This window comes from Electrona antarctica (assembly GCF_951216825.1).
Source record: "Electrona antarctica genome assembly, chromosome: 19".
Classification (NCBI taxonomy): Eukaryota; Metazoa; Chordata; class Actinopteri; order Myctophiformes; family Myctophidae; genus Electrona; species Electrona antarctica.
The window spans coordinates 27,280,062-27,304,030 of record NC_136800.1 but is presented as its reverse complement, the minus strand read 5'-3'; the positions used below and the strand labels follow the sequence as shown (position 1 = coordinate 27,304,030).

General features: G+C 42.1%; 1 protein-coding gene, 1 long non-coding RNA gene and 1 pseudogene across 3 annotated transcripts in view; all 3 read left to right on the top strand.

The window, feature by feature from the left end:
• Positions 1-14,477, top strand: part of ift57 (intraflagellar transport 57 homolog (Chlamydomonas)) — a 15,473-nt gene extending 996 nt beyond the window's left edge. Inside the window, exons 3-12 of the mRNA XM_079488719.1 lie at positions 752-926; positions 1,756-1,874; positions 3,072-3,162; positions 4,009-4,077; positions 7,652-7,774; positions 9,311-9,382; positions 11,201-11,332; positions 12,555-12,617; positions 13,434-13,500; positions 14,042-14,477. Coding sequence (XP_079344845.1) covers positions 752-926; positions 1,756-1,874; positions 3,072-3,162; positions 4,009-4,077; positions 7,652-7,774; positions 9,311-9,382; positions 11,201-11,332; positions 12,555-12,617; positions 13,434-13,500; positions 14,042-14,223 — 1,093 coding nt within the window. The 3' untranslated portion in view covers positions 14,224-14,477. The remainder of the gene's footprint in view (positions 1-751; positions 927-1,755; positions 1,875-3,071; positions 3,163-4,008; positions 4,078-7,651; positions 7,775-9,310; positions 9,383-11,200; positions 11,333-12,554; positions 12,618-13,433; positions 13,501-14,041) is intronic.
• On the top strand, positions 5,561-6,564 carry LOC306943737 (replication factor C subunit 2-like; annotated as a pseudogene). Its single transcript has one exon. The product of its transcript is annotated as a replication factor C subunit 2-like (transcript).
• Positions 14,478-19,266: 4,789 nt separating the features above from the next.
• LOC306912474 lies at positions 19,267-22,296 on the top strand. The gene is made up of 4 exons (XR_013788386.1): positions 19,267-19,484; positions 20,220-20,309; positions 21,256-21,357; positions 21,736-22,296. It is a non-coding gene; the product is annotated as an uncharacterized lncRNA (long non-coding RNA).
• Positions 22,297-23,969: the final 1,673 nt, after the last annotated feature.

The following is a 23,969-nucleotide window of genomic DNA, read 5'->3' as shown; positions in this document are numbered from 1 at the left end:
TGTTTGGGGCATAAAATAATATATTGAGCGCTCTAGTCTCTACAGATCTGGTCAATGGGTAATTTATATGACCGTAGACATGTTATGAGCTACTTTCTGTGAAGAACTTCCATGCAGGCGAAGTGTTGGAGTTTGGAAGCAGGGCCTTTGAGCATTGAAACTTGAATGTAGTCCTTAGAACAGTAACAGAGCCATAAACATTGCTTTATCTCACCCAATCATTATTTACTGTGACAATTTTGTGCCAGGGTCCCTATTCAAAAACTTCCAGAGATTCAAAAACAGCAGAGTGTACAAATGGAAACAAATCCTCCCAGTCAAATAAGCAACACGAGTATTGTACAGTGTAAATTGGGGTCCCAAAGAAATAATCACACAGTGTTCTATTGGTTCCCTCACTCCCTGGCCTCAGGCACTACATTTCAGGCACTACACTTCATTATAATTTTTAATCCACAATTTTGCAACCTTATTTTTTTCACCCAGTGTCAATAATCTAATTTAATTCTGGGCGCTACTCTTCCTCTGCCAACCTGGGGGGGGGGGGGGGGACAGTGGACTGACCTCATGCTTCCTTCTATGCATGTGGAGTCCAAGCTGCTTCTTTTCACCTGAAAGGGGGGAATTTCCCCAGCCGGATGGACATAGTGCTTAGAAGGAACTCGTTATTCCGACCAGTTCCTTTCCCTTCCATCAGGCGCCTCAGGCACTACTTTGTGTCAGTGTTCTAATGGCTCCCTCCCTCCCTCAGGCACTACTTTGTGTCCAACCCGTACGTGGCGTCCAACCCGGGCGAGCAGTTCTTCATGTTCACCGTCATGGCGGCGTGGCTCATCAATACGGCGGGGAGGCCCTTCACGCAGCCGCAGGAGCACGATGACCCCAACGCCACCGTGTCCAACATCCTGTCCGAACTCAGGGCCTTGGTAAGTACTGCATGCCTCCATCCAAACACCCATTTTATAAGATTTCCGTCCTACACAAACATTAAATTCCCAATGAATAGAGAATTTTACATCATAGTGACTGAGCAAATAGGCATAATGTCTATTTTACGTCATGGTGATGTACGATGATCAGAGCGCCCCTCACTTCACACAAGTTTTTTTGTGGCTTTCACCTTTATTTTTATACTTTTTATGGAGGGACAGACAGTAGGCTGACAGGAAATGGGGAGAGAGATGGGGGGATGACATGCAGTAAAGGCCGTCGGGATCGGGAGTCGAACCCGCGGCACACTGCCAGGCTGGATTACCAGCCAAGGTGCCTGGACCGCTGAGCCACGGCCCCAATTAAATTCCTCCCCACACATATTTGTGTGTTCGCCTATCCTACTGACTCACCTGCCAGTGAGGAACCCCCACCGGGAGGACGTAGAGCCTGCCTGTCCTACTCCTCCCGCCCAACACTCCTCACGCCCACACCCGGCTTTCCTCCCCTGAACACGCATCAATGCATCGAATATGCCGGAGGCTTCGAACCTACAACCTATCTGATAACAGTTCTGATTGATAATGTTTTGTTGTTGTTTTGTGAGGGTGGACTTCCCTCCCATGTTCAAGGGAATGTATTCTTCATACTTTTTGATAATATATGATTGTAGGGGTACAACAGTTAATCAAACTAATCACTTATGGGCAATAACCAATTATTTAGTCAAATCTATAATCTATCCCTATTGTAATTTGTGGGCATGTCATTTCATAGGCAAAATGTCCAAAACCAAACTAGTGAAGACATTGTTGTCATCATCAGGGCGTAAAGGTGGACTTCCCTCCCTCCAAGCTGAAGGGAGGCTCAGGGGAGCAGGTGTGCTACGTACTAGACCGCCTGGCAGAGGAGGCTCTGAAGGCGAAGCACTTTGCCTTTAAGAGGTAACTTTTTATGGAACGCATCTGTGTTGCCTTAGCTTTTCACCACTTTAACCATTATTTAAAACTTTAGCTGTTGAAAAATAGCAGATCTACAAGCTCGTAGCGCGGCACCTTTGTGCATATTGTTCTTATTGTGTATTGTCTTCTTTCTTGGTCCCGCCTTATCGCTGCTTGCAGCTATATTTTTGTATTTTATATTTGATGTTATATTTACATTTATTTTTGTAAATTGGGGCCAATTACATTTAATGGTTTAATTTAAGGCCCGCTATTTCTACAAATGCTACAAATTGCTACGATACGTGTGATATCCAGTCATTTCAGGGATAAATAAGAAATTGAAGGGTACGATATTGATCCCATGCACAGCTTTGTGTGTATGTGTGTATGTATGAGCACGGAATTTGCTCGGCTGATTGGCTGAGCACAGAATGTGATGTATGATGATGTATGATGACAAGAGTGCCGCTCACTTCACACAAGTGTGATTTTTTTTACATTTTGTATGGGGAAAATAATTGCAGATTTAACGTTGAGTTCTGCCACAAGGTTAAGGTGCCCACTGGGCACAAGGATGCAAACGCACACCAAAGTCCTTTTTAGCGGTGCTGGCCCACGGGAGTGAACTTGAAGAGGGAATCTTGAAACAACAAGAAAGTGGTCGCACACGCCAATAGCCAGAGTGCCAATACTTTATTAGGACAGCAGGTTAAGACAGAATCCAACGTTTCGGCCGAATCATCAGGGAATACAGAGCGGTGCCCACTGGCCCTGTATCCCAAGAAATATGCACAGCGATTTTACAAGCTATTTAATGTGATAAAAAATCACACCTGTGCAGTGAGCGGTGCAACTATACATTTGTTATAGTTACTGTATTGTACTGTGGTCAATACTGTATTGTAGTGCACTGTGCTCTCTACTGTACTGCCACTTTACTCTGTGCTGTACTCTACTGGCCACTTTAGGTGGTGCAGCTTTCCGTGCTTGGACATACATACAGACACAGGGACAGACATACGGACACACATAGCTCCGTAATGGAGCGGAGGCACCGCTCAAAAACGGCCAAATCAGAATGTCTGGTAATTTCAGAGAATCGTCTGTGTTCACTTTGATTTAGAAGGCCCAAAACCATAAAACCCATAAACTGGTCCGATGCAGGGTGATGACATCACTTCCTGTTCTTTCCCCCAGGCCCACCTACCCGACAGAAACCACAGAAGAAGAGTCTGTGGTGGAGGACGACGCAGAGCTCACGCTCAGTAAGGTAGAAGAAGAGTTGACGGTAGGTTGTCTCTCTCAGCATCGTCTCTGAGCTTTCATGTAGTCGCTGTCGGGCAGAAACCTCTTAACTCCATATTCTAACTTTTTGTGTTTATGTTATAATTAACGGCCCACTTGATCATACTACAGAAAAGCATCAAAGTGCAAAGTGTGTTTCGAACTTGTAGATCTGCTACTTTTGCTATTTTTGAATTTTAATCCTGAAAAGTATCCCGTTTTGGACCTATGAGGTTTCCACCCGACAGAGATATCATGTCATGACTATTATCGTTGCTGTCATGTTGAAACGTTGTATGTCCAAAGCTGAAACGAATATATAAATAAAAAATCACACCCGTGTGAACTGATCAGCTGTGGTCTGACGTAATGTCAGTGACCATAGTAACCATGCTCATTCTTTTGAGGGACAGGTACACAAACACACACACATGGGTACTAACAAAGCCAGTTGTTGGAGTGGTTTGCACCACTCAAAAAATAACCTGTGTTCCAGTGGATCAAATGTAGTTATTATCTAGTCACAAGCTCTTAATACTGTTTATTGGATCAGCCTTGGTGCAACCTTATGTTGCTTATTTGTGGCTATTTAAAAGGATCCCTGTCTAATAAGACGTATATGCCATAACACATTATAATTGCCTCTATAACTGTAATTGGGATTTAAAACGCCTTAAATATTTTATTTATTTTAGAAAGGTTAATATTAGCGTGCACATCTGCTATTTTTGAACATTTCTTTTAAATCTTGAAAGTGTGATTTGACTGATTTTTAGAAGGCATTTGTGGAATGGGCCTCAGGTCGTAATGCGTTAACTCAGGGTTGTCAATGTGTCCATCATGACCTCAGGAGGAGCCAGAGGACCAGGAGGAGACCGCCATTGACCTGGAGGTCCTCAAGTCACGCACCAGTCACAACGTGAGTTCACTCATTAAGCTCAAGTCACGCACCAGTCACAACGTGAGTTCACTCATTGTTGGCTCTGCAGGAGGCTAGCTGCCTGTAAGAGGATCTGTGTGTGTGTTGTACAAACACGCAAAATACACCTTAACATGAATCCAACATATTAATAGAAAAGGATAATGTGTAAACCAACGAACAAATGAAAAACATGAATTGACTCGACACTGATCATCTACGAATACGTTTAATCTGCAACACTATTTTATTTAGTAGATAGTGAGGTTCCCTACTTCAGCTCTCTCAGCTAAGCCCTCGTTGACCGGGAAGACCCTTGCCGTAACCTTCAGATCTGTCTGCAAGTGATTTCGAGCTGCAGGGGCAGCACACATAAAGGCTTGTTTAACAAGTTCAAGTTGGTAGACTGTAGTTACTGGTTTTGTGTAGGAGGGAAGCAAACTAAGAATGGATTTGTAAATAAATAAGTATCAGTGAGTGAGCCTGTGCGAGGACCTTGATGAGTAGAATCATCTGCCCCCCGCCCCCACACCTCATACTAAGTTTTATTGCATTTTTATAGTATTGTATTTGTATTTTATGTATCGTTGCTGTCGGGAGGAAACCACCTAATTACATTTTTGAGGTTTTTGATTTTGTTTTCCATAAATCAATGCGTGAAGTGGGCGGACGCCTTTTTAGGAGAATGAATGAACTTGCGGGATCTAGCACCTGTAACCATAGGACGAGATTTGCCGCCTGACGCTGTCGCCCACTTAGGAGACCATTTGTAGGATTCGTGTACCATGTCGCTGGATGGACTATCTTCCTAAATTAACAATATTTGGTGTCGAGTGCTTTGATGATGTGGGTGTGACAGACAGCAGCTGCCCAGTGTGATTAATGCACCGGTTGCATCATTGATCTTTCAGATGCTCCTGTCAGCTGTTGGCTATTAGCATGATGACAAAAGGTCACCTCTGTACAGTGACAGTAATTGGGTGCAACCAGACCTCTGGTCTGGATCACATACTGCAGAAGAGATCAAAGGAGAAGGATGTAGGGCTGGCCAATTAACCGGAAATAAATTATATCAATGCCGACATTTAGAGCCAATCATCTTGATCTGAAATAATCAAGAAGCAAGTTTAGTTGTTTTGTTTGGTGTATATATTTTGGTTTCTGCCCGACAGCAACGATATATATAGCTCCAAGTCAGCTATTGTCATTCTAGGTCCCTGAGCTGTTCTATGGACTTTAGCCTCGGTACCCAGGCTTTTATTTTCTTTCGCATTCTGCTGTGCTTACCAGTTGCTATACTGTCTGATTGAGTTTACTCCAGTCACCGTGGTGACAATGAGCCATCCAAGTCTGAATGTGGAATGCTGGGTCGACCATGGCCGAAAACTTGCCTATATTTGGAGATGACCGATATGATCAATATGACGTACGCCACATTTTAAAGACCCTCATCATATTCACAGTAAAACATTACAATAGGAACATGGAGGTGGATGTGGTTGAAGAGCAGGATAGGGTGGTGAAAAACTACCAGCTCCCATGGGTGGAGAAGTACCGACCCGTGACGCTGCACGAGGTGGTCGGAAACCACGAGAGCGTCGGCCGACTGGAGGCGTTGGCTTGCAGGGGGAACGTCCCCAACATCCTCATAGCGGGTCCTCCCGGCACGGGCAAAATCACCAGCATCCTGTGTTTGGCCAGGGCCCTGCTCGGAGCGTCAGCAAGAGACGCTGTGTTGGAACTGAATGCCTCGAACGACAGAGGCATCGATGTGGTGCGGAATCGAATCAAGACGTTCGCCCGGAAGAAAGTGACGCTGCCCGCGGGGCGGCACAAGATGATCATCCTCGACGAGGCGGACAGCATGACGGACGGAGCGCAGCAGGCTCTCCGTCGAATCATGGAGCTGTACGCCGAGACGACGCGTTTTGCCCTGGCGTGCAACGCCTCGGACCGGATCATCGAGCCCGTCCAGTCGCGCTGCGCTACTCGGCACTGAGGGACGAGCAGATCCTGGCCCGGCTGCGCCACGTGGCGGAACTGGAGAGGCTGAGTGCGTCCGACGACGGCCTGGCCGCGGTCGTCTTCACGGCACAGGGCGATATGAGGCAGGCCCTCAACAACCTTCAGGCCACGCACGCCGCCTTCGGTCACGTCGACGGCGAGGGCGTCTACAGGGTGTGCGACGAGCCGCACCCCGTCCTGGTGAAAAGCATCCTGGGATACTGCGTGGAGGCCAACGTGGACGAGGCCTACAAGGTCATGGAGCAGCTGTGGGCCAAGGGTTACTCCCCGGAGGACATCATAGGGACCGTCTTCAGGGTGTGTAAGAGACTCCAGATGCCTGAGAACTTGAAGCTAGACTTCCTCAAGGAGATTGGATACACCCACATGAAGGTGTATGAAGGTGTCGGCTCACTGCTGCAGATGGCAGGTCTGCTGGGGAGACTGTGCAGCAGAGCTATGCCACCTGCTGCTGCTACATAGAACCACCACGTACATATGGGCTCTATGTACAGCAGCCATATTGGCATACTTCCTTCACAGGTCTTACCAATGATACTAATGAAGGCTCTGTTCCTTCCATTCTGGTCAAACAGTCAGGGTGTCGATATTGTGCATGTTGGCTCACTGGAAACACGCCACTAACCCAGTGGGTCTCAAAGTGTGTTCCGGGTACGCTCATGGTTCCCTGAGGGGTTACCAAATGGCCCCTTACTGGTTTGTAACTCTGAGAGTTATTGGGTCCAATAGGCCCGCCGTGCATAGTCTATTGCTGCACCTACGCCTCTATTGCTACTCATATATCTATATATTAGGGTGTAACTGTTAAACAAAATAAATGTATTTGATGAAAACATAATTGATAATCAACAATTTAATCAAACGGGAATGATTCAAGTGGAAATGCATGCCCCATGCATGCCCACAGTTATTATACTTATCACTTGTGTGAAGTGAGGGGCGTTCTAATCATCATACATCGGCCAATCAAATCATTACATTCCGTGGTAAACACACAAAGCTGTGCATAAGAGAGGCTAGCGCCCCTCATTAATACCTATTGTACCAGTCAGGCTGTGTCCCTCTGTCTTTATGCCCATATACAGTATAGCCTATAGAGGGAATGAAGACATGTTTAAACAGCTGTTACATTGCACAAAGGTGTGTGTGTGTGTGTGTGTGTGTGTGTGTGTGTGTGTGTGTGTGTGTGTGTGTGTGTGTGTGTGTGTGTGTGTGTGTGTGTGTGTGTGTGTGTGTGTGTGTGTGTGTGTGTGTGTGTGTGTGTGTGTGTGTGTGTGTGTGTGTGTGTGTGTGTGTGTGTGTACACACAAACATTTATAGTAAATACATGTACTATATATGTACACTATTTAGGCTAGCCAGGCCTGCCTGTGGCGGCCTTTCTCGATTGCAAGACTGTGAGTCTGGACATATTCAAGGCTTTTCTTTGTTTTGGATCAGTCACAGTGGTTGGGTATTCTGCCACTGTGTGTTCTCTGTTTAGGGCTAAATAGCATCCTAGTTGCTCTGCTCTTTCCAATGTCTGTCTCTCTCTCTCTCTCTCTCTAAGGAACCAGATCAGTCAGGTAAACCAGCAGTGATCTTGGAGTCGACCGTGGACGCAGCAGAGTGGAACCTGGAGGTGGAGAGAGTCCTACCTCAGCTCAAAGTCACCATCAGGACAGACCTGAAGGTACAGTAGCACACGTCACCTCTAGGTTACTAGAGGTCCAAATGGAACCATTCAGGATAGACCTGAAGGTACAGTAGCACACGTCACCTCTAGGTTACTAGAGGTCCAAATGGAACCATTAAGGGTCTGCAACTCGGAGAGGGGAGAATACACATGGAACCAAATGGACCCCATTTTGTTCCGTTTGCTTTTGTACACTCTCAGATTTGCATTCTTTTACTCTTTTTTTAATTTCAGTTTCCCACTTTGATATGCATGCATAAGCGATGGAGCCCTATTTGACACCATTGATACTACCAATATCATGTTAATTTATCTCTTTTTCACATTTATATAATTTATATAAATTATTTTAAGCCTAGAATCAAGCCATCCAGTCTGCTGGTAAATCATGACCATAAAACATTTAATTCTGTGATATATAAGTAGATCGGGAGTGGCTTATTGTCGGTATCAGCCGATAACACGTGGGAGTCTGTCCCTGTTACAATGCGCTAGACCCCTGGGAGCTGGATGCTGAGGTGGAGCGCCCCGCCTACCATCAGCTCCCAGTATTACCCACACACTGAGGTGGAGCGCCCCACCTACCATCAGCTCCCAGTATTACCCACACACTGAGGTGGAGCGCCCCACCTACCATCAGCTACCAGTATTACCCACACGACTTGCTGCACCCAAGCCGTGCTACTCATACGCTGAGTTGGCGGTGCCTGGGATTGAACCCATGAACTTTTTGGAAATCTCTATGGGAAAAATGAGTGGGCTCTGGATTAGTGGAACCACAACTGCTATATGCTATTAAATCCAATGGATAAATGTCTAGTGGCGACAGTCACTTTGAAAATCTGAATGAGCACAACTGCTACTTAAGGTAGCAAATAACCAATAACATTTAATGAATATGGTTGCTTCCCCATTCAAAGTAAAACGCACTTGCCCGTCAGGCAACCTGAAATAAAACGTTACTTTCCCGAATGTTTGATTTACTTGCCACGGGCAGTCAGGCACCATTAGCGTCCACCCCTGTAGGAGGCCAATCTAAAAGAAAAACATCTTTCTTCTATCCTATTGGTCTGCCACAAACTTTAAAAGCACAGTTCTTTTTATTTCTGTAGGATAAAAGTGGAGTTATCTCCAGTCTCTTCTAGAGAGAGCAGAAACCTGCTCCACTCCACATTCAGCAATTGGAAAATACTTTCCACTCAAGTCCACTTATAGGTTGTTTTGTAATGTTTTCTCTCGCGTTTTAGGCGAGTGCTCAGAGTGCAGAACGGTACACAACACACTGTTAGGAAGGTTGAAATTGGTTGGAAGTGGTGTGTGTGTGCGTGTGTGCTTGTGTGTGTGCGTGTGCGTCCGTGCGCGTGTGTGTGCGCACGGTTTTGCTACGCGTATGAGAGCCGAATGTCCCCACAAGTGTAATAGTATTTGAGAAATGGACATTGTGAAGAGAAATAGTTGTTTTATGGTTAAAAACTATATATGACTGACAACTTGACGTTGTGTGTGTGTGTGTGTGTGTGTGTGTGTGTGTAGGATTGGAGGGTCCATGTCGACCAAATGCACCAGCACAGAGACGGCATCAAATCATCACTGAAGGAAACTAAGGTAGGTTATTATTAGTATTACACATTGAGAACCAGTACCATACAGCAGTGGTTCTCAACCTGTGGGTCGGAACCCCCAGGGTGGTCCCCACATGATTTTGGGCGGGTCCCCAGATGACAGTGACGTGACAATTTTAGGATTTTTAATACCTTTTTAAATACCTGAGAAGGAAAAAAAGACCATTACAGCATCAAAAGTAGTCAACAAACTATACTATAAAAACTCTCAAACATTGGCCAAATTGTTTTGGGGGTCACGACTTGAAAAGGTTGAGAACCACTGCCATACAGGACAATTATGAATGAGACCTGATGAATCCAAGATGGCAGCAGGCAGTTAATCACGACCATAAAACATTTGTGTCTATAAAAGAAAAAAAAAGAAAAGGCAAAGTTGCTAGGCTTTATTACCTGTATAAGTGGTAAAATAAAAAATTCATACAAGGTTTCTTAGTTCACATTGCTGAAAATTGTCAGTCTGGTGGAAATCTTTTATGTCCAACTGTTCCCTTTTTGTTATTTATTTTTAATATAAAATGTGACATGTTTTGAGCTTATAGATCAGCTATTTTCACTAGTTGTGTGTGACACTCTTGTATGACAACATTCATTAATTTACGAAAAAACGAAATGTTGAAATCTGGAGATACAAGGTTTTTACCAGGCAACAATGAATAGCTCTTGAAGTGCTTGGCATCAAGCTCTCTACCTCCACCTAGTGGATTTCAAAAGAACAGGTTTGCCCTCTCATTCCTTCACCGAGTCTCTCTGTCATAAAGAAAATTAAATCTATTGTCTGCGGAGCCGTCATCGATCTGACCATTTACTTTGGTTGCCTGCCATGCAGTCCTTCTGGGAACTGAAGTCCATCCGCTATTGCACTGAGTGCAACTTTCAATGCTTAAAAGCTTTGAGCAAAAAGCGTGGAATCACAATGTATACAGGATGCATTGTTCCCTTTCCTCCAAGCGCCTGAGTGCTGGATACATAACAAACACTTTACTTCCTACACTTTAGCTGGAGTTTTAGTTTGTCAACCTGTATTGATGTACATAAGGGGCCCTATTTTCGTCAGTGACTTACCTCCTTGAGTCCTTATCCATAAACTTATTTCCTTTTTTTTACTGTTTTAAAAAACATAAAAACAAAAACAAAAACTAGCCGATCTGACATGTTGTGAGCTTGTAGTCCGGCTATTTGAACTATTCAAAAATGTTTTTTCAAAATAGTACAAAAAAAGGCAAAGAAGTTGAGGGATAAGGGGCACTGGTGAAAATAGGGCCATATGTGTCCAGAGACAGGTGAACAATAAGTAATGGGTGATCATATTATTTTCCAACCGCACTTTTTTGGCACAAACGCATGTACTGTATGTGCACGTCGTACAGTAGTAGGGCTCCACTCTTGACTATTATGTTCAGGGTACGTGAACAAGCTGTTGGTGTGTGTGTGTGTGTGTGTGTGTGTGTGTGTGTGTGTGTGTGTGTGTGTGTGTGTGTGTGTGTGTGTGTGTGTGTGTGTGTGTGTGTGTGTGTGTGTGTGTGTGTGTGTGTGTGTGTGTGTGTGTGTGTGACCGCGTGCGTGTGTGTGTGTGACCGCGTGCGTGTGTGTGTGTGACCGCGTGCGTGTGTGTGTGACCGCGTGCGTCCGCGTGCGTGTGTGTGTGTGACCGCGTGCGTGTGTGTGTGACCGCGTGCGTGTGTGTGTGTGTGACCGCGTGCGTCCGCGTGCGTGTGTGTGTGTGACCGCGTGCGTGTGTGTGTGACCGCGTGCGTGTGTGTGTGACTGCGTGCGTGTGTGTGTGACCGCGTGCGTGCAGGGCTACCTGGACAAGCTGCAGGATGACATCGCTAAGACGTTGGAGAAGGTGAGCAGCAGAGAGAAGTACATCAACAACCAGCTGGAGAATCTCATCCAGGAGTACCGAAACGCTCAGGCCAAGCTCAGCGAGGTATGACATGTTTTTGTTGCTTAGGCTTGTTTTTTTTTTGTTGACCACAATGTTAACTAGAAAAAGTGCCCCTCGGGGCACAGGTCCACACCAGGGCAGGTCAGGTTGTGGCCTCCTGGTGGCGCTATAATAAGCCAATGTGAAAAGGGTGGCATTTCTTCTAGCCTTGGATGGCGAATGATTTGAGGCATTTTCTTCCAAAAATGTGTTTTGAAAAAATCCACCTGTTGGTGGCACTATAACAGGCCAATGTGAAAAGGGTGGGATATATATTCCTCAGCCTAGTAGGAAAGTCTGTGAAAGATTTCACGTAAATTGCACGCTGCGTTCATCATTTGAGGCTTTTTGTTCAAAACGTGCCACTCCTGCAAATTTTGAAAGCCAATGTTGGCCAATTAGGATGGAATTTGAAATATCGGACAGATTGTAAATTACTCCATCTATGTACAATACTGCAGTGCTCAGTGAGGTATGCATGGATTCAAGTTCTCAGTCTACACCACTACAGTCATTTGAATTCCATAGAGTAGAGGCCAGCGTGTATTTGTCTTGGCTTGTAACTTTAGCACTGCTGCACCATGTGACCTAGTAACATCAAGCCCTACACTAATAATAGATGGTATTATTCAACGCTAAAACATTCTAATGATGTGATGCATTGAGAGCTGGTCAGTCGACTGTTTTAGCTAAAAAAAAAATGCTTTTTTTCTTTCTTTTTTAAAATAAAAGTGAAAGCTGTTCTGATAGTAATCAGTGCCATAGTGTTTGTTCAGTAACAGGGGTTATTACAACCCGTCTCTCCAACTCTGTAGTAAACAGAAAATACGTTTTCACATTTTCATCCAGTTTCATCCAGTCACATTCATCAGCTTCAATATTATAGTGTTCCAGTTCCAATGTATCCTGACCTGTATGCGTTCTCTCTGCAGAGTAGATACAAGTGGTAACCTGAAACAGAAAATGTATTTTCCGTTTACTAAAGAGCTGGAGAAATGGGGGAGACCCCTGCCGCGGAACAAACACTCTATAGCAACGATTACAATCATATAGAGTAGACCACATTTTATTACACCCTTACATGATTATTTATCTATATCCAATAGAGTCAAGCGATCCGTTTGATTAATTGTGGCACCCCTAGAATGATACAATTATTGTAGAAAAGAAAAACACTACTACAAAGACCTTCAAAAGTTTAATGAATGCATGATTTGTCCTCCAGGCCAAAGAGCGCTACCAACAGGCCAGTGGAGGAGTGACCGAGAGGACCAGAGTACTAGCAGAGGTCAGTTACACTACACAACATTCTTCACCACATTAACCCCAGCTTCCCTATTCTGGGTCGAACATTCAGTGAAAATAGCAGATCTACAAGCTGACGAGCTTGTGAGCTACAGGCTCACAACTAGGGGTATAACGATACATTTTAACAGCGATACGATACGTATCACGATACATGGTTGACGATACGATACATGGACTATATTGGTTCATTATGGCGATACGATACGATATGATTCAATGATTTGAAATCGATAACTATTTAAAATACATTGACATTATTTTAAACTAAGTAATTAAACCCCTTTTTTTATTTTTTCTTAAAATTGCTAAATACAAAATGTAGTATTGATACAATCGATTATTTGCATAGCAAAACGATTCGATACCGATTATTTGCATTGCGATACGATACGACACATAATCAATGTTGCTGTTTTCATTTCGATATACTTCGATTCTCGAAATTAAAATCGATCTTTCGATGCAGGTACTATATCGTTACACTTGTGAGCTTGTAGATCGGCTATTTTCGCTACTTTTGCAAACAAAGCTATGGAAAAATGAACTGGAACAAGTTAACAGGTATGCCACCTGTCTAGGAGTGTCTCTCAAAGTGGGGTTCGCAGGGACCCTCAGGGTCCTTGAAGGGGTTCCAAATGGACCCTTAACGTGTGTGTGTGTGTGTGTGTGTGTGTGTGTGTGTGTGTGTGTGTGTGTGTGTGTGTGTGTGTGTGTGTGTGTGTGTGTGTGTGTGTGTGTGTGTGTGTGTGTGTGTGTGTGTGTGTGTGTGTGTGTGTGTGTGTGTGTGTGTGTTCAGATCAGCGAGGAGCTGGACAAGGTCAAACAGGACATGGAGGAGAAAGGCAGCAGCATGTCTGACGGAGGTAAGTCTACTAGTTTTTCATTCAACACACGCACGCACGCACAATTCTATTTAGTTGAAGAAGCTTAAATTGTTAGACCACAATCAAGCAAACTACGGTGCAGTAATATATTCAAAAGCATGTGGTACTTGTAGATCTGCTATCTTCACTATGTTGTGCAACACTCTTGTACGATGAAGTATAAAACAGGGCTTAAGTGGTTAATCAGACTGCTCCATTAGTCGATATTTGCGTGGTTTTGTTTAAAAATAATAACTTGCTTAACTTGCTTGATTATTCGATCAATCGATAGAATAACCACTAAAAAGATAATTGATAGTTATTGTATACTACAGAATAGTATAGTATTATCTTGTATATCGTCTCTGTTGGATCTGGATTCTTTTGATGCCTTTGTGTGCCGCCGTAGTCATGTGATCAAGTAGGGTGTTCATTTACGAGAAAACACACACAAATTTCAAATATGAAGATAAGAGGTTTCTGCCCGACAGCAACGGCAGTATAGTGCAGTTATCCATGGGCGTTGTCCTGTGTGTTCCAGCTCCTGTGGTGAAGATCCGACAGAACGTGACCAAGCTGAAGCAGGAGGTGGTGCAGATGGACATCCGCATGGGCGTGGTGGAACACACACTGCTGCAGGCCAAGCTCAAAGAGAAGAACAACATGACCCGAGACATGCTGGCCACCAACATCCTGGAAGACACTGCCGGGTCATACGCTTAGCCTCCTACCCACCAGTCCAACATGACCAGATACATGCTGACCACCAACAACTTGTCTCCTAGTGCAGGGGACTCGCAAACTCTTCCATCACTCTTTCCATTCCAGTCCCTACCCAATAAATGGCTTTTATTGGCTAATACTCTTTGTATGCCTACAATACAGCCGTCTTGAATTAATTTGTAAATAACAACACAGTAGTGAACTAATAAATAACTAAATATGCCTACAAGGCAGCTGTGAATAAAGCAAAAAATTAAATGCACTAACTAAATGCACTAACTTAAGAAATCTCTTATTTTACCATTGGATCCCAGGATAAAAACAATAGAGTGCAGTAGCTGTTTTGAACTTGCTTTTCCCAAACAGTAGAATTTGTTTCCCCCACCTTTCATACCAAATGTATTGTAGCCTACAACTATAATGCTAATATAAATGTATATATTATATTATATTATATTATATTATATTATATTATATTATATTATATTATATTATATTATATTATATTATATTATATTATATTATATTATATTATATTATATCATATTATATTATATTATATTATATTATATACAAGTGAGAAGTTGTACCCAACCCAGGAAAAGGGACCAAAAGTCAACAGCTACTACGTCACTGTGACACACTGCAACACACTACACTCACACGGCAGTGACGTCACACACTTACCCTCCACGTCGTTCGGCCGCTATCCTCATGTCGCGCCGAACGCCGAGCCTCACCACCACCCGCGGAAAACATTGCTCATTGCACTGCCACCAAAGTTGCCTCCCTTCCACACTCACAAACAATATCAATAATGAACAAAACAAAACACAGGAAATATTAAAGTCAGCACAATTGTTCTAGCAGGAGGCACACAGTACCTAAAGTAGCCTAAACCAGTGGTTCCCAAAGTGGGTTCTGGGGACCCCCAGGGGTCTTTGAGGGAGTTCCAGGGGGTCCCCAGCTAAATGATAGTTTGGAACCAAATGGACCCTTATGGGTCTGTAACTCTGAGAGTGTACAAATGGAACCAAATGGACCCTCAGAGTTAAATTAACATTGATTTTACAATATGAATTGGGGGCCCAGAATTAGAAATGCCATTAAATGGGGGTCCGTAGACTAATGCATGTCAAACTGGTACTTGAAATTAAATGGGTTGAGAATCACTGCGTAAGAATCCTCTCTTATGGGGGTCGCTGGCATATATTTTCTAATGGGGGTCCGCGGGCTCCTAGTATAGAGTCCTGTAGCCATTCCAGCCAGGTGGGTTCGGGGAGTGAGGCCAAGTAGTAGCCTGACCAGTTTGTTTTGGGAAGTCTGGAGCCTTGTTTTAAGGGCCTTTGAGGTGCTGTGGTACCGTCCAGGAGGTGCATGCATAGTCGAGGAAACCTTGTACGAGGGCTCCTGTTAGGGTCTTCAAGGTGTTTTTGTTGACCAGTGAGGAGATCCTGTATAGGAATCTTGTTCTTTGGTTGACTTTTTTGATTACGTTGGTGGCCATTTTATCACCGGAAAGATTTGACTCCATGATGGAACCTAGGTAGGTAATTTCATCTTTTCGTGTTCTTCATGTTCAGTTCATTTTCAGTTCTTCATGACCCAAACATCCAGTAAGGGCGAAATCCATTTGACATTTGACAAACATCTCCTGAGATCGATTCGGTATTAGACGAGTGCATTATGAAAAAAAGGCACCTTACCCTAAAAAAATTGCAACAGAAGGTTTCTCAACTGTTTTTTGTAGTAGTAGGTGTCCTTAATAACATACTAAAAGTTTACCAAAGTTTGACCATGCAAAAGGTGTTATTTTCAAGGTGGCGTCCAAGATGGCGTCCGGAATCATTAAAATAGCCTAACTCCTTCATTATTCACCCTAGACAAGTATTTTTTGTGTCTAACCCTATGTTTTTGGGGTCTAGGAATTGCAGAGATACATTTAGATAATTAGTGTTCTGTACCATACTGTACTGTACTATACCGTACTGTACTGTATTGTTCCATACTGTACTGTACTGTATTGTTCCATACAGTACTGTATTGTTCCATACTGTACTGTATTGTTCCATACTGTACTGTACTGTTCCATATTGTACTGTACTGTTGCAGACTGTACTGTACTGTACTGTAATGTCCTGTCGCAGTTTTTTTGTCGCAGTGTTTTGTCTTCTCCCAAACTTCTGCCGCAACAAAAGCTCCTTTTAACAATACAATATCGAAATCATTTCATAATCATCTAATGGCTTGAGTGGTTAAAATGGTCCTACAGTATGTATGTATGTATGTACCTATTTTCACACTGATGCATCTTATAATGGAGGCAAAATCACACATCCTGCTGGGAGCCTGTGGTGGTGCAAACGTGGTCAAACAGCTTTCCATTTACCATCACGCTTAAGCTGACTTGTTGAAATGAGGTTGAGTTGCGTAAAAGCAGAGGACAAATCAATGTAAAAGTGTAGCATGAGCCCCATTTCCTTTCCAAGTGTTTTGAAAAGTAAGTTAGTGAGTGACAAGGTGGTGGAAACTATAACTGATCACGGAGCTACAGGATGTGGTCGATCCGTTTCATGTATATGTCTTTGAACCTTGTCACTGTCATGCCAATACAGTTTTTTTTATGTGAACTGAAGGATTGCAAAGTATTAAATCCGTATAGGCATGATTTCATTTGACTGAAGGTAGCATAACAGCACTCTGGGCTTGAAATATATTGTGTGGGTGAATTGAAATATTAAATATCTTGGACATACTGACATCCAACAACAGTGTTGCAAAATACATGATCTGCTTTTAAGTACACTTGTTCTGTGAAATGTACACTGTTCAGAGCATGTGTCTCTCCCCCCCCCCCCCCCCCCCCCCCCCCCCCCCCTTACAGCGTAAAAGTAGGCTGCTGATTCGGTAGGATTGCACTAGTATCCTTTTATTGTACAGTAGTATGTTTTATCTCATTTGCATTTCATTTATCTTATGGTACCGTAAAAAGAAAACATACAAATAAGAGATTACAATTACAGTAGGCCTACTGAAGAAATTATATATATATATGTATATGAGGCAGCAGCAAACAGAAAGGATTTTAGCTTTGATTTAAAAGAACAGAGTTTTCTGGGAGTTTGTTCCACATACTGTATGTGGTGCAGAATACTGCTTCTCAACATCAACACTGATTCATTCAGTGTTTTTTGTTGTATGCTCGTATCTGTTAAACTGGTATCGAGGATTCTGGATTTTTAAACTGGTATCGAGGATTCTGGATTTTTTTTCTTTTAATCTTTCTGTGCATTTAATGCAGTCTTTACATGTTTGCAGCAAACACCTGTTGATTTGACACATATTACTGTTCAAAATCTACTATTTTGCACGCATGCATCATTATACTCTGATGTATTGTAATACCCACACAGATGAGTCTTCTGCCTCTGTCACCTCAAATCATTTCCTGAAAGTAAAGACCAACAAATTATGTAAGACTCTTTTGGGGTATTTTGAATTGCTATGCTTATATGCTATCTTTTTTGTTGTGTCAAACTTATTTTTCTTAAAGTTGTTTAATAACAGTATATTATACCTGTTTTATAAATACAAATATTTCTATTTGTTCTAATAGTCCTAGAGAAATCTAAAATGTTTCTCACTGTGGTGGTGTATATCCGCATGCAAAAAAATGTTTTGGGCTGACTGACATTCAGACAGGAAACCAGCAAAACTGTGAGCAAGTGTCTGCTGGTTTCCTGTCCCTTAAGAGTTTCTAGTCCTACACAGTTAGGGATCATACTTGGATATCCTGTGTAATAAGTAGTGGTACCGAACAGCTCACTGCTCCTAGTAGTTATACCGGTATATATGCAGAGGACAAATTTCACGTATGTGCAAATATACTGTGGAGAGGGGGGGGAAAGAGTGGGGACTAACTGTACTGTACTGTACTGCAACACACTATTGGACCATACGGTACTGTACTGTGCAATACTGTACCATACTTTTCCGTACTGTACCATACTTTTCGGTACTGTATCATAATGTGCTGTACTGTAGCAGACTGTACTGTACTGTACCATACTATACCGTTCTGGACTGTACCAGAACGGTATATAATGCTGCAACAACTGAACATTTGTTCAAAGATTGTTGGACAACAACTTCAGAAACTTTATACATCCACGTATGATAACAGCATCCTAAGGTTAGCAAGGAATATCACCTCTAATACTAAGCATGTGTTGTATGGAGAATATAGGTTGCTACCTTCAGGAAGGAGATATGGTGTACCAGCATACAAAAAGGTCAGACTAAAGAGGTCCTTTGTCCACCAGTCGACCTTGAGGCTTAATCAGGAGTCGTAGTGGCCACAGGATAATCTAAGCGGTGGATATTGCTCTCGTCTTCATGTCTTTATGTATGTAAATTGTCTTGTTCTTTGTGTTATGTCAAATGTGTGTACGTATATGTGTTCTGCATACTTGGCTGCTGTGTCGCAAGACAAATTTCAGTGTGAACTGACAATAAAGTACTATATCATATCATATCATACCGTACAATACTATACCATACTGTACTGTGCAATACTATACTGCTGCGGTGTGTGTGTGTGTGTGTGCGCGCACAGTGGAATGGGGTGTGGCCTAAAATGTCATGTGATTTGCATCACTGTGAAATGTTGCGCAATAACATGGTTTTTCATGCAAATGCAAACTGTACAGTAATTATGACAGTTGCATGGATGCAAAGTAGTGCGTTATGTCTGGACACGCATGCCGGTGCGCCGCAAGGCCGTGGCAGGCGTAAAGAGTGTCCCTTATTTCAAGAGTTCAAAGGTGGCAACCCTAGTGACTACCGATATACAATTATTGAATTTAAATTCCAATGTGCATGTGTGAGCCTGTGAATTCACCAAGATCATTGTTGAGGACATGCAGAACTGATAACAGAAACCTCTTATCTCAATTTTTAACTTTTGGTGTATTTTCTTGAAGTAACGCCCTACTTGATCATACTGCAGCGTCACTCAAAAACATCAAAAGTAGAGCATTTAGCTACCAAACGAGAGGTTGACAGGAAATGACTCCACTATTCTCTGAAAGTATTTGTCTTGTTCTCTATTTTGTGACTTCTGTGGTTCACCAAGTTGTGCACAGTTGTGTTTGTTTGAAGATGAAAGATGTCTGAGGACGTGTACACCATACCAGGACCCACAAACGACACATATGAAAATCTCAGGTTTACTCACCATGGGAACACAGCACAGCGTGGAGGTAATAATAATAATAATAATAATAATGCTACAATGATTAAAGCAGCATTATGTAACTTTCCTCTTCTACCCTGCATGGATTTGATTACCTGGTTTCCTGAGTGCTGACATTCTTACCATTGAGCTAATAGAGCCTGCCTGCTTGCTCAGGGGATAAATTGAATGTTGGTAAAAATTTGTGTCAGATCCTCTGTCTAGGTGACCGTGAGACATGACTTTGACACGATCTAAATGTCTCAAGAGTATGGAGACAAAATACAACCACCCCAATTGTATACGTTTTATTGTTTTACTACCATACAGATTGGACAAAACTATATTTTATTAATTTAAAAGAAAGTTACATAGTGCTGCTTTAATGAACACATCTATGGATGTTATGCAAGAGCAGTGGTGTCTGGAGGAATGGGTATACGCTACAATGCCTTTACAATGCCGTAAAGGAATAGCGGCCTGTGTTAAGATGATCAGAAACGGTGACATGCACTCTGAATTGGTGTCAAAAATGACCTTATATTCAGGCTAACTTAATATGGTAGTGCACTCATAATCTATAGTTTCTTGTATGGGTTAGTGGTGTTTGCAAAGTGGCTTGTGCTGTAATTATCATTACTATTATTACTTCATTGGCTGTTTTTAATGGAACATTTACATTTATGTATTATTACTGTATTATGGCCTGCTTTGTGTAATGCTGAGAAAATAAACCACTTTGAGAACGTTTTTTTTTTTCCAGAACCTAGTGAGTCCCCGAAGAATCGCTACAAAGCTCTGGGGCTACTGTGTCTTCTCGTATTCGCTGTCATCATTGGCCTGGTCATATACAGTGAGTGTTGTTCTATAAACAGTATGTTTACATCTCATAACCAGTCAGAAACAGTATTGTATTGATCACCTACGGAAATACTTTGGGCTCTATTCTGAGCCATGTGGATTGGTGTAAGGTGTGGAACGGATGGGCAAATTATACATTTCTGGAGGTGAAGTAGCCTATATTTCCTGCCTGCGTGTATTTGGTGTATTGGGGGCTCGGCATGCATCGGTGTGGGATCGATATTGGGGTCAATGACTTTTGTACCAGGTCTACGGTAATAGTATTTATTAGTATAGTAAAGTGCTCACTCATCTGGCTATTTTTTTTACACATTACTTGGTGGAGACGCACCTAGACACACCTCTCCAAAATCACACAAGCTTGCATTATATGATGTTTTGCTGTCTGTTTCACTTTTGTACTTGAACTCAAGATGAAACATATTTTAGCCTTTTTTTTTATCCATTCATTTCAAACCACACTGTCATTGAAGGCATGATATCCACATACCGGTAGGTTTATCCTATAAAAGGCTTTCTGATTAATCAACTATACATTAGTACACATACTGTATAGGTTTGGCTCATTACTCACTAAACTTCTTATGGTATTCATGTGGTATTTAAAAGCAGTCAGATCCCTGTAGTTTATTTGGCAAGTATTTGTTTACTGTATGAATTGGGCTTTATTTTATAAAGTTTACCATTTTTGTTCTTAAGCTTGTGACATTCTTTTTCTCCACTGACTAATAACATACTGGTTAGACCAGTGTCTAACTAACTTTATTATGTTGTTGTTAGAACCACTTGCATTTACATTTGATGGTGGTGTGTGTTATTATGTCTCTACTCGGAAGAGAAGTTGGGAGGACAGCAGACGATGTTTTTTGCATCTTGTACTCAGAACAAAGTTGCACATTAAAGTTTGATCATCAGTTTCTTGATTCTCCTTGTTGCAGATTCTGTAATGATTAAACAAAACTACTACCAGATAGACTACATACTGTACAGACTAGAGGAGTCTGGACCTGGGTAGATGGCACACCACTGACCACACCAATGTAAGACTTTACCTCCATTCTTCTCTTCTTCATATTTCATAGCAAGTATTTAATCTAGTTTCTAAATTATATTAATACTAATGTTGTTATAAAATACAAATCTATTACACTGCTACTAAGACAATTATAGCCTACCTGTTATCTATTTCACTAAGCCCCGCACCATTCAGAACCTTTCAGAAATCACCAACAATGTACATGCTCACCATGTGTCACAATGTGTCATGTTGTGAGCTTTTAGATCAGTTGTTTTTGCAACAGTTTGAAAATCTTTGAACATTGTCATGCCAAAAAATGAAAGATTTAGAATGAAAATAAATAAATAATAATAATCCTTGTAAAGGTTTTGTAATACATTAAATATTCCTACTTCTCTAGGTACTGGCGCAGTGGTGAGCCTAACAACCTAGGAGAAAACAACCTAGTAGAAGATTGTGTTGAGTTTGTGACTTTGTGTAGTCGTAGAGGGTGGAACGACAGACCATGTTCTGCCATGAACTACTGGATGTGTGAAAAGTTGTTTTAGTTAGCTGCTGTGTTAGTACGGGTACATTTGCATGTGGTAGTGTATGTGTTTGCTTTGGTTTGTCTGCTTTGTAATTCTACCCAATATTCACGGTAGACATTGCATTACAATGTACTCATTTTTGGTAATTGATTGATTGATTGATTGATTGACAGTATGCAGAATAGGTACATTTCAAACGAAAGCACAACTACAAAAACTGTTACTGTGGACGACACCATGATAAAGCATTACATTTGTTAAAGGACAGCTTACAGAATGTGAGTAACATGAATGAAAAATTGTAATAACATAGGCCTACAGATAAATGAAGTATGTTGTGTTCTTTGTGTTGTATTCTGATTCAGTTTATTAAAACAGTGAACATTGTAATTTCAATTATCTGTTTTTGAGACCTGAGAATCAGTCAGTATAAAAATATGTGTATATGAACGGCAACAAAAGGCAACAAAGGTCACAAATGGCAGACATCATTTGTAGTTTTTTTTCTTTTTTTTAAGTTACCTATAGAACTTTAATTGTTGGACTATACACATAAAACAAAGAAGAACTAATCAGAAATGTTTTGTTCTGTAATCCAATGTTCTACATTGGACTGTAGGGACAAAACAAAAAAAAACTAATAAGTCTAAAAAATTGGACTAATTATACCATACGTTACTGTGGACCCATTACGCCGGGGCTCCACTAGCCCCGCCGTTAGGATAACTTTGTACAACTCTCCATTGGATCATATACAAATAAAAACAATGACATTTGTATATAAATATTTTATTCCTCTAGTCCAGGGGTGCCCAAAAGGTAGATTGCGATCTACCAGTAGACCACAAAGGCTGGTGCAGGTAGATCACATGCCCCTAAAGAGTATTTAATTTAAATATATTGAAGTAAAGAAACGATAAAAAAAAAGAAAAAAAGAATGTAACACAAACTCTACTATTCCGAAGCCCCCTCAGGTACATATTTAAACTATTTTCAGCAATGGTATAATAATTGATTTGGTGGGTAGATCTTGCCGAGCTGGTCATTTTGAAAGTAGCGCTCAAGTCAAAAAGTGTGGGCACCCCTGCTCTAGTCTATGGCATCAAAAGGACTTCTATTACTGTATAAAACAAAACAGTTTTCCCTCTGTCTCTCAGACTAAAATGTGACTTTTTTGGCACTATGCTATGGATAACTGCCCATTTGAACACACACACACACACACACACACACACACACACACACACACACACACACACACACACACACACACACACACACACACACACACACACGGCCAAATTAGCCATTGGGCTGGTGGGCCCCTGACAGCCACGGGCCCTTCGGACAACCTGGACCGCATGGCACTGGGTTTGAGGCATTGGCTAGTTGGCTACTTGAAAATAGCCAATCTATAAGCTCACAAAATGTTGTGTGTGACGTGTTTTGAGCTTGTAGATCTCCAGTATGCGGCTGGACCTACATGCAATCTATGTTTTTCTTGTGTAGATTTGAGGTAAAAAGTGTTCTCAGAGTCAGAGTTCAACGAAAAGGAGTGTCAGCTACTTCTGCAAAAACAGAAGCACTAACACATCTCATCATGATGTTCATAAATGTGACCACTTCTGTAACTTACTCATACTTCTCTCTTTTTATCTTTCCCCCCTGAGGTGTGTCCTCTATTGCTCCATCATCTTCGCTAAAAACACACACACACACACACACACACACACACACACACACACACACACACACACACACACACACACACACACACACACACACACACACACACACACACACACACACAGACAGACAGACAGACAGACAGACAGACAGACAGACAGACAGACAGACAGACAGGGAACATATGTTGTGTATAAATGTGTGATGATTAATTAACTAATACAAGCATGCTTATTGGCTGAGTTTGTTGTATGAATTAAATCCGCAGGAGCCTGCATGTAGCTTCAGCTTGGATGATGTGAATAAATGAAACCTACCCAACAGAGGTATCACACTTCAGGTTTTTGTGTTTAAGGGTCACATACCATGGACAGGGTTTTATTTGTTCTCATCCAGGCTATTATGCGATAAGTGAAGG